The following is a 15,270-nucleotide window of genomic DNA, read 5'->3' on the forward strand; positions in this document are numbered from 1 at the left end:
GCTCAGTCGTTGCGGCTCCCAGACTCTGGAGTGCGGGCTCAGTAGTCGAGGTGTGTGGCTCTGGTGCGTGTAGGTCAGTAGTTGGAGCACACGGGCTCAGTCGTTGCGGCTCCCAGACTCTGGAGTGCGGGCTCAGTAGTTGTGGTGCGCGGGCTTAGTTGCTCCCCAACATGTGGCGTCCTCCCAGACCAGGGATCAAACCTGTGTCCCCTGCACAGGCAGCTGGACTCCCATCCACTGTGCCCCCAGGGAAGTTCCACATTCAAGGTTTTTAAAAAATATTTTGCTATGACAAACCATTTGGCAATGAATAATCCTCCTACAATGTCTTAAGTTTTTGGTAACTAGTCATTAGCTTTTGAAAAATCAGATTTAGGGACTTCCCTGGTGGCTCAGTGGTTAAGACTCTGTGTCTTCCAGTTCAGGGGGCACAGGTTCGATCCCTGGTCAGGGAACTAGGGTCCCATGGTGCGGTGCATGGTGCAGCAAAAATAAATACATAAAACATAAATATAAATTAAAAAAATCAAATTTAAAAATCAGAAATCCCTTTAAACATTTTGTTTTTGAAAAATTGAAAGACTCAGTGCCCAGGATCTACATTCTCACATGGCAAAAGTCAGCTGAATTGGATTAAATAACAAAATCATATCAATATTCAATCTGATGTTGATGACAGCACTACGATTAGATAAGAGAATGTCCTCATCGTTTAGAACATATATGTGGAAATGTTTGGGGTAAAATGCCTCATGTCTGCAGCTTACTCCTTAATGATTCAGTGAAAAAAACAGAGGGAGAATTATTATAAAGCAAACACGGCAAAATGTAAGCCATTGATGTATCTGGAATCCATGAAGTTCCCTTGTACTCTTGGAAACTTCATGCATTAATACATTTGAGACTATATGAAAATTGAAAGGTCCAAAAGGAAGCTGGAGCCAGTTTGGGGAATTTCCTGGTAGTCCAGTGGTTAGGACTTGGCAGTTTCACAGGCATGGCCTGGGTTCAATCCCTGGTCATGGATCCTGCAAGCCATGTGGTGTGGCCAATAAACAAATAAAAGTGAGATTGTGTTTGAAAAGAAGCTGGAGCCAGTTTGCTTTGGGGGGTGGAGCGTGGTGCCCCAGTTTACCAGTCTCCACTTCTCCCTGTTGTCTGCCCTTCAGCCTACTTCAGTCTTCTATGGACCTCCCTGGCCCCTGTGGATTTGGGAAAGACTTAGGTGTGTGAGCTCTGAGGTCTCACCTCTCTGGGTTCAAGTCCGCCGCAGCGCCTCACTGGCTATGGAACCCTGAGTGTGGACTCTCTCTGAGTCTTTTTCCTCATCTGTACAAGTGAACAGAGACACATGTTTCTTACAAAGATGAGGTCACATCAATGTAGCAGTTGCCATGGCATCTGGGACCTGCTGTTAGCTGATGCCGTTGTTATCGTTATTGATGACTCCCCCAGCTATAGGGGGAGGAGGACGAAGACAGGATCAGCCAGGTTCACACCTGATGCTGTTGCAGAGCAGGAAGTGACCCTTTGGGGAGGGGTCAGAGCTGGCCAGGAAGTTCCACCAGCACAGGGCATCCTGGCAGCTCCTGAGCTGGAGAGGGAGGCAGGCCTCATGGGGATCCAGAGAGGAGGTGCTTTGGGGTCACACTGGCCGGGGGCCGCCTACAGGGAACGTGGTGAATGGCCACACTGACCGGGGGCTGCCTACAGGGAACGTGGTGAACGGCATGATTGCCCGGCAGATGGTGGACATGCTTGTGGAGTCCTCATCCAACGTGGAGATGATCCTCAAGTTCTTTGACATGTTCCTGAAACTCAAGGACATCGTGGGCTCTGAGGCCTTCCAGGACTATGTCACTGATCCCCGTGGTCTCATCTCCAAGAAGGACTTCCAGAAGGTGGGTACTGGCAGGTGGATGGGTGGGGGTGCTAATGGCCACTTGTGCACCTGCCTGGCTTCCTGCTTTGGTCAAGAGACTCTTCTGGGCACCTCCATTTCTTTATCTGTAAAATGGGAATAAAACCATCCTTGGCGGGTTTTTTTTTTGGTGTTTTTTTTTAAAATAATTTCATTTATTTAAGAAAATTTTTTAGCTGTGCTGGGTCTTCGTTGCTGCACCAGCTTTTCTCTAGTTCAGGCGAGCAGGAGCTGCTCTCTAGTTGAGGCATGCGGGCTTCTCATTGCAGTGCCTTCTCTTGTGGAGCACAGGCTCTAGGGTGTGTGGGCTTCAGTAGTTGCGGCTCCCCGGCTCTAGAGCACAGGCTCAATAGTTGTGGTGCATGGACTTAGTTGCTCTGTGGCATGTGGGGTCTTCCCAGACCAGGGATTGAACCCGTGTCTCCTGCATTAGCAGGCAGATTCTTTACCACTGAGCTAGCAGGGAAGCCCTTGGGCTTTGTTTTTGTTTTGGCTGGGCAGCATGTGGGCTATGAGTCCCCTAACCAGGGATTGAACCTTCCCCGCTACATTGGAAGCAGGAAATTTTAACCACTGAACTGCCAGGGAAGTCCTCCTTGGAGTTGTTTTGAAGATGAAATGCATTAATACAAATAAGAACTAGTATTTCTATTATCATTATTAATAGTCATAATTTTATCATTATTATAAATAGAGATCAGTTTTTCAGTTGATAAACATCCATTGGGTTTCTGCTCTGCATTGGGCCCTGTGCTGGTACCATGACCATGGACAGAGCAACGACTGAGACAGACACAGCCCTGCCTTCATGGGGCTTATAGACTAATGAGAGAGGCAGTCACTAATGACCACTGCAGGTCTAAATAATGAGACTGTTAGGAGGGAGATGCAGGAGCCAGCTTTATCCAGGAGTCCACTCACCTGGCTTTGCCATCCTTTCCACCCCAGGTAAGTCACTCATCTGCTCTGAGCCTCAGGCTCCCCATCTGTGAAATGGGGCTAAGATAATAACATTAACTGTTTCAAAGGACTGCTATGAGAGTGGGCAGTGGGCGAACAGTGGATAATGACTGGAACACAGAATACAGGAGATATTGCCTGTTATTATTTCTATTATTACTGCCAGATCTTTTCCGTCACTATTTTATCTTTTTCGTTTCAAATAACTTCAGGCTTATGGAGAAGTTGCCAAGAACATTACATAAAATTTCTGCATACTGTTTCACCCAGATTGCCAACATGTTAACTTTTTACGTCGTTTGCTCTGTCATGATTCTCCTTTACCTCTAAATACTTCAGGTAGTGAGAATGAGTTCATTCCCTTACATAACCACAAAACATTTATGCAAATCAGGAAATTAACTTTGACACAATGCCGCTATCTATAGATTTTGTTCAATTTTCACCCTTGAAGGAAGTTTTTCCCTTGTCAAGGATCCAGTCTAGGATCGGAGATTGAATTTAGGCATTGTGTCCCCTTGTTGCTGCTGTTCAGTCACTCAGTCGTGTCTGACTCTTGGCGACCCCATGGACTGCAGCACGCCAGGCCTCCCTGTCCCTCACCATCTCCTGGACTTTGCCCAAGTTCATGTTCATGGCATTGGTGATGCCTGTCTCTTTAGCCCTCTTCAATCCCGAACCCTTCCTTGGTTTGTCTTTGCCTCTTATGAGCTTGGCATTTTTGAAAAATAGAGGCCAGTTGTTTTATAGGATGGCCCTTAGTGTGGGCTTGTCTGAGTTTTCCTTGTGATTCGACTGAGGTTATGGACTTTGACAGGAATATAAGAGGAGCACTGTGTCCTTCTTGGCGTATCATATCAGGAGGTACGTGCTTTTAGTTCTTCACGTTTCAGTTTGCATCAGCTCGGCTCACTTGGTGAAGGTGTTTACCAGGGTTTCCACTGTAATGATACTATCGTTTCCCTTGGAACCTTGTGAGGTTGTGCTTTGAGGCTATGTAAATATCCTGTACTCAGGTTGGCATCCGTCAGAAATGCTTGTGTCAAATGATTATTACTCTGGCAGTTGATAAGTGGTAGTTTTTTAATTTTCTGATATCCTTTACCTTTATTGTGTGTGTGTGTTCAGTCATGTCTGACTCTTTGCGACCGCAGGGACCGTAGCCCGCCAGGCTCCTCTGTCCATGGAATTTTACAGGCAAGAGTACTGGAGTCGGCTGCCATATCCTACTCCAGGGGATCTTCCTGACCCAGGGAACCAACCCACATCTCTTGTGTCTCTTGCATTGGCAGGCAGATTCTTAACCACTAGTGCCACCTGGGAATTAGGTACCTTCTAGAAAATTTTTATTGCAATATAGTTGATTTACAGTGTTCTGTTAATTTCCACTGTACTGCAAAGTGATTCGGTTTTACATATATAGTTGGTGATGGACAGGGAGGCCTGGCGTGCTGCGATTCATGGGGTCCCAAAGAGTCAGACACGACTGAGCGACTGATCTGATCTGATCTGATATTAATCATGGAGTATCACAGGATGTTGAATATAGCTCCCTGTGCTATGCAGCAGGACCTTGCTGTTTATCCATTCTACATGTAATAGTTTGTATCTGCTAAATTCACACTCCCAATCCTTCCCTCCCCCGCACCCCCTCATGCAACCACAAGCCTATTCTCTAGGTCTGTGAATCCGTTTCTGTTTGTGTCATATTTTAGATTCCACATATAAGTGATATCGCATGGTATTTGTCTTTCTCTTTATGACTTACTTTGCTTAGCACGATAATCTCTAGGTCCATCCATGTCGCTGCAAAGTCATTATTTCATTAATTTGTATGACTGAGTAGTATTCCATTGTATACATGTGCCGCATCTTCTTTTTATGTCTTTATGGCTGCACTGGGTCTTCACTGCTGCATATGGGCTTTCTCTGTTTGCCAGTGGGGGCTACTCTTTGTCGCCATGTGTGGGCAACACAGTCTCACTGTGGTGCCTTCTCTTGTTGTGGAGCATGGGTTCCAGAGCATGCAGGCTCAGTCGTTGTGGTGCACACGCTTAGTTGCTCCGAGGCACGTGGAATCGCCCCAGATCAGGGATTGAATCCACGTCTCCTGCATTGGCGGGCAGGTGCTTAACCACTGGACCACCAGGGAAGTCCCCGTACCACTGGGATTATCCATTCATCGGCTGATGGACATTCAGGTTGCTTCCATGTCTTGGCTATTGTAAACAGTGCTGCTATGAACATTGGGGTGCGTGTGTCTTTTTGAATTAGTGTTTTGTCTGGGTATATGCCCAGGAGTGGGATTGCTGGATTATGTAGTGATTCTATTTTTAGTGTTCTTAAGGAACTTCCATACGGTCCACACCAATTTACATTCCCATCAACAGTGTAAGAAGATTCCCTTTTCTGCACAGATTAGGTACCGTTTTACTGTAAGGAAGAGTTTTTCCTTTCTCCTCCATTTGCTTGTTTATGCATTTGTTCATTCATTTATATCGGTATAGACCTGTGGCTTCCTATTTTATCCTAGGGGTTGTAATTGCTGCTGTTCATCAGCATTTAGAAGGCAATGGCACCCCACTCCAGTACTCTTGCCTGGAAAATCCCATGGATGGAGGAGCCTGGTGGGCTGCAGTCCATGGGGTCGCACAGAGTCAGACACGACTGAGTGACTTCACTTTCCCTTTTCCCTTTCATGCATTGGAGAAGGAAATGGCAACCCACTCCAGTGTTCTTGCCTGGATAATCCCAGGGACGGGGGAGCCTGGTGGGCTGCCGTCTATGGGGTCGCACAGAGTCAGACACGACTGAAGTGACTTAGCAGCATCAGCATTTAAATAAGCCAGGGTCACCCAAGTTAAGTATAAAGTGCCCCATGCCTCAGTTGTCCTCCGAGAGCCTCCCTCCCTCTCTGTCTCTCCGCTTCTCAGCCACGCCTCCCAAGAGCTGTCTACACTTGCTCACTCCTTTCTCACCTCCCACTCCTTCCCTCATTTGGGGTTTGCTGGCTTCTGTCCCTGTCACTCTCCTGAAACTACACCAACTAAGATCATCAGGGATCTCTCCACCCTACAATCTCTCCTCTGACTCGTCATCTTGACACCATTTGCCACGGTTGGCCACGTCCTCCCCCATCCCTGGCAATGCCTGCTTCCTTGGGTATCTGTGCCACCCACCCCTGGGACCCATACCTTCCCTGGCAATTCCTCACAGATTCTTTTTTTTTTTTAGGATTTTTAAAATGTGTACCATTTTAAAAGTCTTTATTGAATTTGTTACAATATTGCTTCTTTTTTTCTATGTTTTGGGTTTTTGGTCCCAAGACATGTGGGATCTTAGCTCCTCAAATAAGAATTGAACCTTCTCCCCCTGCAATGGAAGATGAAGTCATAACTACATTGCTACCTAAGCTTTAGGGAGAAGGGATAATATGTATCATGTTCTCACTCTGTGCCAGGTCCTATGTGTAAATGAATGGTAATTTACAGCAACCATGAAGTAGTAAGGACTATTTTTTATTCCCATTTTACAGAAGTGGAAACTGAGGCACAGGGAGGTGGAAGTGCTCTGTTTAAGGTCACACAACTAATTGACAAGTCTGGGATTTGAATTTAGGCAGTCTGACTCCAAAGTACACTGCCTCCAGGGTCATCCACTTACTAGCTCAATAAATAGTCAATGAGCACCTCCTGAATGCCAGGCCTGCTCTGGGGAGTCCTAGCCCTACTCTCTCAACCAGCAGATTTTCAGCAAAAGTCTGAGGGGGGAAGGGAAGAACCAGAAAGAATTATGCAGGAGCTAAAGTCATGTCATCTATCTATCTATCTCTCTCTCTCTCTCTATCTATATATATATATATATATTTTGGCCACGCTGTGTGTCATGTGGGATGTTAGTTCCCCAGCCAGGGATCGAACCTGTGCTCCCTGCAGTGGAAGCATGGAGTCTAACCACTGGACTGCCAGGGAAGTCCCCTGCGTCATTTATCATTTTAAAAGGACTCTACTCAGCAAAGGAAACCATCAACAAAATAAAAAGGCAACTTACAGAATGGGAGGAATGTTTGCCAACCACGTATGTAATAAGGGGTTGATATGCAGTGCACACAAAATGTTCACAATAACTCCAACACAATAAAATCAATAAATCTATTTAAAAATGAGCAAAGGACCTGAATAAACATTTTTTAAAGAAGGCATACAAATGGCCAACAGGTACATGAAAATGTGCTCAATATCACTTATCATCAGGAAAATGCAAATCAAAAAAACCACAATGAGATATCACATCACACCTGTTAGGACGGCTGTTATAAAAAAAAAAGAGAGAATGAGAGAGATAACAAGCGTGGCAAGGATGCAGAGAAAAGGGAACCTTTGACCATTGGTGGTGGGAATGTAGACTGGTGCGCTATGGAAAACAGAATAGAGGATTCCTCAAGAAATGAAAACTAGAACCACCATATGACCCTGCAATCCCACTTCTGGATATCTGTCCAAAGGAAATGAAACTATTGTCTCAAAGAGAGGTTTGCACTCTCATGTTCATCGCAGTATTATTCACAAAGGCCAAGGTGTGGCAACAGGCTAAGTATCTGTCAATGGGTGAATGGATAAAGAAGGTGGTGTGTGAGGGGACGTATGCATACCTATGGCTGATTCATGTTGATGTTTGGCAGAAACCAACACAATTCCGTAAAGCAATTATCCTTCAATTAAAAAATAAATTAAAAAAAAATTTTAAAGTAGAAGTACTACCAAAAAAAGAAGGTGGTGTGTGTACACACGCAATGAAATATTATTCAGACATCCATTATTTTTTATAATTTTATTTATTTTATTATTTTTATTTATTTTGGCTGTTCTGGGCTTCGTTGTTGCACAGTCTCTTTGCCAGTGGTGGGGGCTACTCTCCAGCTGTGGTGCATGGGCTTCTCATTGCAGTGCTTCTCTTGTTGCGGAGCACGGGCTCTAGGGCAGGTGGGCTCGGTAGTTGTGGCCACGGGCTTAGTTCCTCTGTGGTATGTGGAATCCTCTGGGACCAGGGATTGAACCCATGTTCCCTTGCATTGGCAGGCGGATTCTTATCCACTGGACCATCAAGGAAGTCCTGCAGTATATCTAGAGATACAGGGAGTGTCCTGATTATTTTTTATAGGTATCCAGTATTCCACTTTGCGTATATATTATGGTTTATTTGATAATTTCCTATTTTTCTTCAAAAATAATTTATTATTCTTATTGGTATTTTTACTTACCTATTTTTTTTTTTTTTTGGCCATGCTTTGAGGTGTGTGGGATCTTAGTTCCCTAACCAAGGATCCAACCCATGCCCCCTGCATTGGAAGCACAGAGTCTTAACCGCTGGACTACCAGGGAAGTCTCTGAGTATTCCCTGTTGATGGACACTTGCTTTGTGCCCAGTCTTTTGCCATTACAACGCGTGCTCTCATTAGGGCTGCCATGCATATTTGTACAAGCCGTGCACTGTACAAAGGTGCCAATTAATAGCACAGATATTGTAAATTTGTACCACAGGTTTCCAGCAGATGGAAGTAAGTGTGTTGAGGAAGGCTCCTTGTGGGCCACTAGCAATGCTGACCAGAACAATATGTACATACATCATTTTGTATGTGCAGTTGTATCTGAAGATAGACTTCCAAAAGTGGGATTGCTGGCTTAAACAGTAAATGCATTTGTCATTTGGACAGATTTTGCCCTCTGTTTTTCCTTCTCATAAGCAACATGTGAGGCTGCCTGTTTCCCCACAGCCTCACCACCAGACCACATTTGTCAAATATTTGGATTTTTGCCAATCTGATAGGTGAAAAAGGGTAGTGCTGTGCAGTTTTAATTCACATTTATCCTGTTATGAGTGCCGTGAAGCATCTTTACACATTACTTTGGGCTTCCCAGGTGGCACTAATGGTAAAGAACCTGCCTGCCAATGCAGGAGATGTAAGAGATGCAGGTTCAATCCCTGGCTCAGGAAGATCCCCTGGAGGAAGGCATGGCAACCTACTCCAGTATTCTTGTCTGGAGAATCTCATGGACGGAGGGTCTTTGGTGGCCTATTGCCCATAGGGTCACAGAGTCAGACACAACTGAAGTGACTTATCACGCACACGTTACTTCTTTTGTATTACTTGTTCAGTGAACTATGTCCTTGGCTTACTCTTCTACTGGGATGTTAGCAGTTTTCTTCTTGATTTCTAGGAGCTCTTTATATATTGGGCTGCTTATAACTTTGCTAGTGATATGAGGTGTACTTCTTTTTCCTAGTTCATCATTTGTCTTTTGCCTTTGCTTATGATGGCTTGTTTATTTGTTTTTGGGGGAGGAGGAGTTTGGACATGCATAGAACTTATTTTTTAAATTAAATTTCGTTTTCTGGCTGCACTGGGTCTTCATTGCTGTGCTTTCTCTAGTTGCAGTGAGCGGGGGCTACTCTCTAGTTTCCATCCAAGGGCTTCTCGTTGCGGTGGCTTCTCTTGTTGAAGAGCACAGGCCGTAGGCACACGGGCTTCCGTAGTTGCAACACGCTAGTTGTGGCTCCCAGGTCCTAGAGCGTGCAGGATTCGGTAATTGCAACACCCAGGCTCAGTAGTTGTGGCACACGGGCTAAGGTGCCCCGTGGCAAGTGGAATCTTCCTGGGCCAGGGTTTGAACTCATGTTTCCTGCATTGGCAGGCAGATTCTCAACCACTAGATCAGGGAAGTCCAAGACTTGATTTTTATGTAGAAAATCATTTAAAATATTTTTATTAATTTTAAACAAAATAGGTAATACAGGGGTACATTCCTTTTATAAAGAAATTCAGAACTTATAGCTATGGTTGAGGTTACCTTTGATCCCTACCTACAACCCATTCAAAGGCTGCCACGGTTATCCTCTTGGTGGTTCAAATCTCAGGCATTTATTTCTGCATTTCCTTTCATATGTAAATCTGCATTGAAAAACATACAGAATTATTTTAGGGTTTCCCAAGCTCTTCATGGTTGACAGAGTTCTTGACAGTTTGCAAAACACATCTCCAATGATAAGTACTTGGCAGATTCCAAAACATCTACTACAGTTTGGAAAGCCCTTCCTGGTGGGTGAAAACATATCTCAGGCTACTAATTTATTCTTAGCACTATTTTGTAGTTTTCTTTGTTTTTTTTTTATTAGCAAATGTTTTTGTACATGTCTCTGAATTCAGGATTTCCTTTTAAAAACATCTTTATTGAGATATAATTCATATACTATCAAATTCACCCATATAAAAGGTATAATTTAATGGGAGGAATTTTTTGGTATATTCACAGAATTGTGCAGCCATTGCTACAATCTAATATTAGAACATTTTAATCACCCCGAAAAAAGAAACACCATGCCCTTTAGCAGTCACTTCCCATTTCCCCGACTCAGGCCCCTGCCAACTCTAATCTGCTTTCTGTCTCTATAGAATTGCCTATTCTGGACACTTCATATCAATGGAACTGTCCAATATATGGTCTTAAAAGGGTTTCCTTTTATTTAACAAGCCACAGTGTCATTATCATCCCTAACTGAAAACAAAGCAATGAAGACAAATGAAAAAGATCCATAGCTCATTAAATCATCAGATGTCTGGTCTGTGTTCTAATTTCCAGATCTTCAAAATATCACATATAACTTTTTGTAATTTCTTTGAAGCAGCATCCAAACAAGGTCACCTAGTGCTATTGATTGCTAATTCTTCTCTTGTAGAAAAAGAACAGCTTTATTTCTGTCTTTATTTTTTGGCCGTGCGGGGTCTACGTTGCTGTGCGGGCTTTTCTCTAGTAGCGGCGAGTGTGGACTACTCTCTAGTTGGGGTGTGAGGGCTTCTCTTGGTGCGGAGCACAGGCTCTAGAGCGCATGGGTTTAGTAGTTGTGGTTCCCGGGCTCTAGAGCACAGGCTCAGTAGCTGTGGTGCACGGGCTTCATCGCTCCGTGGCATTTGGGACCTTCCTGGACCAGGGATTGAACCTGTGTCTCCTGCATTGCAGGTGGATTCTTCTCCACTGAGCCACTACCAGCAGGGTGGCCTGGTTGCTATTTCGTTAAACCTCCTCCTATCGACTGCTGTCCCTCCTTCACTTTTTCCTTTCCTGGCATTTTATCTGCTAGAGACCCCCGTTGCTGATCCAGGAGAGCAGCACTGCCTGATAGAAATACAGGGGCTTCCCTAGTGGTCCAGTGGCTGACGCTGTGCTTCCAGTGCAGGGGACCCAGGTTCAATCTCTGGTCAGGGAACCAGATCCTACATGCTGCAACTAAGACCCAGCACAGCCAAACAAGTAAATAAATGTTTTTTAGAAAGAGATACAATGGGAGCAACACATATAGTTAAGGAATTTCTAGTACCTGCACTTTTTAAAAAAGGGAAAAGAAATACATGAAATTATTTTAAACAATATATTTTATTTAAGCTCCTCCACCAAAATTATATTTTGACATATAATCAATTTAAAAATTATTAGATACTTTAAATTCTTTTGTTTACACTGTCATCAAAATCCATAAGTATACACTGTTGCCACATCTCACTTGGCACCAACCACGATTCTATGGCTCAGTAGCCACATGTAGCTCATGGCTATCCGTAGATACTTCTCTGTTAATTGTAGAGTTTCCTGCCTTTGGATCTGGCTGATGTAACCTTATGGTGTCATTTAATCTGTTCCTCTGGCCCCTGCATTTCCTGCAAACTGAGACTTAGGTCACGAAGCTTGATCAGACTCAGGTTGGAGTTTTGCTTTTTATTTTTTTTTGCCAACACCTTCCTTTATGGTGCTTCATACATCCATTAAGAAGCACAGCCTGTCCCCTCATCACTCCTTTTGTGATGTCAGCAACCATCAATGCTTGATGTCCAGACACATTAGTTCATTAGAAATTGCAAAATGGCGATATTCTCATTTCTAAATGTCTGACTGTTACCCAGCTTCACATGGTTTCCCAAACCCAAAGCATCATATGATTTCCCAAACTGTACAGATCTTTATATTTTACAACAGGCTTTTCAATTATTTTTATGATTTAAAAGATAAGGTCAGCCTTCTTTTAAAAAAGGACTTCTTGATTTTCCAAAATTGTAACAGAGTTAAAAAGTCTTCTCGGTTTTCAAAATGCTTAATTCATTTGACAAATATGTGCTGAGTGCCTACTGTGTGTAGCAGTGAACAAAACAGAGACCCCCCCCCCTCAGAGCTGATAGCCCAGTGGGGAGGCACAGATGAAAATAAATAAACAAGATAATTTCAGGTTATAACCTGTGGTCTGAAGTAAATGAGCAAGGTGGTGTGCAACAAAGCGAGATGTAGTCAGCCCTGTAAATTGGGTGGTCAGGCAGGGCTGAGGACATCGAAGCCGAGAGCTGAATGCTACCCTGTGAAGGTAGGAGAGTTTGTAGCCTCCCCAGCAAAGGGAACAGCAAGTATAAAGGCTGAAAAATGGGAACAAGAGGGGTGCAGAGGAGGCCAGCGTGCCTGTTGAGAGGGAGAGAGGCAAAAATAAAGTCTGAGAGGTGATGGGGGGGATGTGCTGAGCCTGGCTGGCTGTGGGGAGGACTCTGACTTTTAACCTTAATGAAATGGAGCTAAGGGAGGATTCTGAGCAGGGGAGGGATGGGATCTGACTCGGATGTTTACAGGGTCCCTCCAGCTGTGTGTGTGGGGTTGGGGAGAGACTCTGGGGAGAGAAGAGGAGGAGAAACCAGGGAAGAGTTGCTGTGACCCTCTACTGGGGGATAGAATCGTGGAGGGGGTACAAGTGTTGTGTCCTAGATCTTCTGAAAGCAGAGCTGACAGATTTGCTGATGGATTCGGTGTGGGTAGTGAGATAAAAGGGAGGAATCAGGGATGACTCAAAGATTTTAACTTAAGCATCTGGGTGGGTGGTGATGCTATTCCTGAGATGGGTAAGACTGTGGGAGGAGAGGTTTTGAAATCAAGAGTTCAGTCTGGCCTTTTCCACACAGAGATGTCAGATAAGGCTTCATCTGTCAAGTGTATGGATTCTGGGGAGCAGTCAGGGCTGGGATGTAGACTTCACAATCATTGGCATGGGATGGCTTTCCGAGGCTTGAGCCTCAAGGCTCTCTCCATGGAGTGTGTATATCTCACGAAAAGAGTGAAGATTTCAGACCTGGGGCCCCTTTAACCTTTAGAGGTCTGAAAGAGGAGACTCCAGCAGAGGAAACTGACAAGAGTCAGAGAGGAAGGTATTTCGAAAGAAGAGGGCAGGCAAATGGACAATGACAAAGAGAGAGCAGCAGATCACAAGAGCATGCATAGTCCAGGACGAATGGAGGGGATGGAGTCCCGGGCCCCATGCGGAGCCGGGTGGGGGAGTCAGATTTTACTCTGGGGCAGTGTCACACTGTATCATAAGAAAAGGAGTCAGGTTGATGGAGCGACAGTAAGGTGAAGAGTTCCTGTGTGATTATGTCTCCACGCTCTGTGGTTTCTAGAGCCCTTCATGATTTGCAAAGCATGTTACTCATTTAGAAAGCATTTTTGCAAAGTTCTTGGCTACAAAGCACTTTTTAGAGCCAGAAAATTTCGCTTCTGTTCATACCCAGAGCAACGTTTCTCAGACTGCATGTGGCAAACCATCTGTTGGTCATGAAATTAATTTAGTTAAGTCATGACCAGCATTTTTAAAAATAAAATAGAACATTGCAGAGCGCGTTACATAGCGAAAGTCAGAGTTGTGTCCCGAAATCTTTTTTTTTTTTTGTCACATTATAAAATGCATTCTTATTGTGGGTGCTGTCAAAACATTTAAAATATTTCCCCAGAAAACCTTTTGCAAAAAGTGCAGCAGAGAGCAGTATGAGAATATTCAATGAAAGTGTCTGTAAAGTAAAAAACTGGAGATCATCTAAATGTCTTGTCATCAAACCTTCTTCTCTGATGGTTGTCGGTTTTCTTTCCTGGAGTCTCCTTCTCTTCCGGATAGAATGCTGTATTTATCAAACAGGAATACTACACAGCAGTGAAAATGCATTCATCTGACCTATACATCAACATGGATAGATCTTGAAAACACACAATTGTGAGAAAAAATTACATGATTATAATAGCAATTCTTTGTATCAAAATAATGTACAGGATACCAAATAAACAACAGGATATAGACAGTAGAAGTACTGACACATACTTCTTTTTTTATTGAAGTAGAGTTGGCTTACAATATTATGTTAGTTTCAGGTGTACAACATAGCTATTCAATGTTTTTGTAGATTATACTCCATTTAAAGTTACAATAAAATATTGGCTATATTCTCCTTGCTGTACAATAGGTACTTGTAGCTTATTTATTTTATATGTGTTTCGTACCTCTTAATCACCTCCCCACTGCCCTCTCCTCACTGGTTTGTTCTAGTTTGTCCTCTTTATCTGTGAGTCTGTTTCTGTTTTCTCCTGTGTTAATTTGGGGTTTTTTTTTTTTTTTTTAGATTCCACATAGAGGTGAAAACATCAATATTTCTCTTTGATCTATTTCACTAAGCATAATACCCTCTGGGTCCATCCTTGTGACACACAGGTCTTTCTTAAAAATTAATTAATTTTCTTTTTGGTTGCACTGGCTCTTCATTGCTTTTCCCAAGGCTTTCCCTAGTTGGGGTGAGCAGGGGCTACTCGTCATGGTGGTTTGCAGGCTTCTCAATGCAGTGGCTTCTCTTGTTGCAGAGACAGGCTCAAAGCCTGCAGGCCTCAGTCGCTGTGGTTCACGGGCTTAGTTGCTCCAAGGCATGTGGAATCTTCCCGGACCAGGGATTGCACTGACGTCCCCTGCATTGGCAGGCAGATTCTTAACCACTGCACCACCAGGAATGCCCTGACACATAGTTCTTGGGAAGGATACACCAACTCCAGGATAGTGGTTACCTTGGGGGAGGGTGGGGAAATGGAGTAAGAGAAGGGTACAGAGGGCTCCAATCACTGCTGGCATGCTTCAGTTCTTAAAAATATAGTAGTTGAAAATGTGTCATCGTGAGCATTTGTTAATTCTGGGGTGATGAGTATATGACTCTATTCCCGGTTGGGATTTGCAGGCCTCCATTGTGTCTGGTGCCAATTATCTAGATGCTGAAAATGGAAGGATGGGGGACCAAAGGGTCTTGGGGAAGGGGTAGAGGTGGTGGCATGTATTGCTATCAGTCAGGGCCCTGGCCTTGAGGGGGCTGGCCTGGAGGAAAGAGTGAGGATCTAACTGGGTGATAGAGGGAGCTGTTTGGACAGGATGGCAGGACTGACCTTTGAGGGAGAGATACAACCAGCACAGGGAGGGAGCCAAGGAGAGAAACGCCGCAACTCCATTCTCCTCCTGCTCCCTGACCCCACCTGGGTGGCTCCCAGCTGCAGCCAGAGGGT

The 15,270-nt window shown here is 44.2% G+C and overlaps 1 protein-coding gene across 5 annotated transcripts in view; it reads left to right on the top strand.

Annotated features, from left to right (window-relative positions):
• The window catches only part of RYR1 (ryanodine receptor 1), a 129,010-nt gene that overhangs the window by 94,546 nt on the left and 19,194 nt on the right, over positions 1–15,270 (top strand). For all 5 annotated transcript variants that reach the window (XM_061388165.1, XM_061388168.1, XM_061388166.1 and 2 more), the window contains one exon: positions 1,714–1,901. In XM_061388165.1, coding sequence (XP_061244149.1) covers positions 1,714–1,901 — 188 coding nt within the window. The remainder of the gene's footprint in view (positions 1–1,713; positions 1,902–15,270) is intronic.

Source organism: Bos javanicus, chromosome 18 (assembly GCF_032452875.1).
Source record: "Bos javanicus breed banteng chromosome 18, ARS-OSU_banteng_1.0, whole genome shotgun sequence".
In the NCBI taxonomy this organism is placed as follows: Eukaryota; Metazoa; Chordata; class Mammalia; order Artiodactyla; family Bovidae; genus Bos; species Bos javanicus.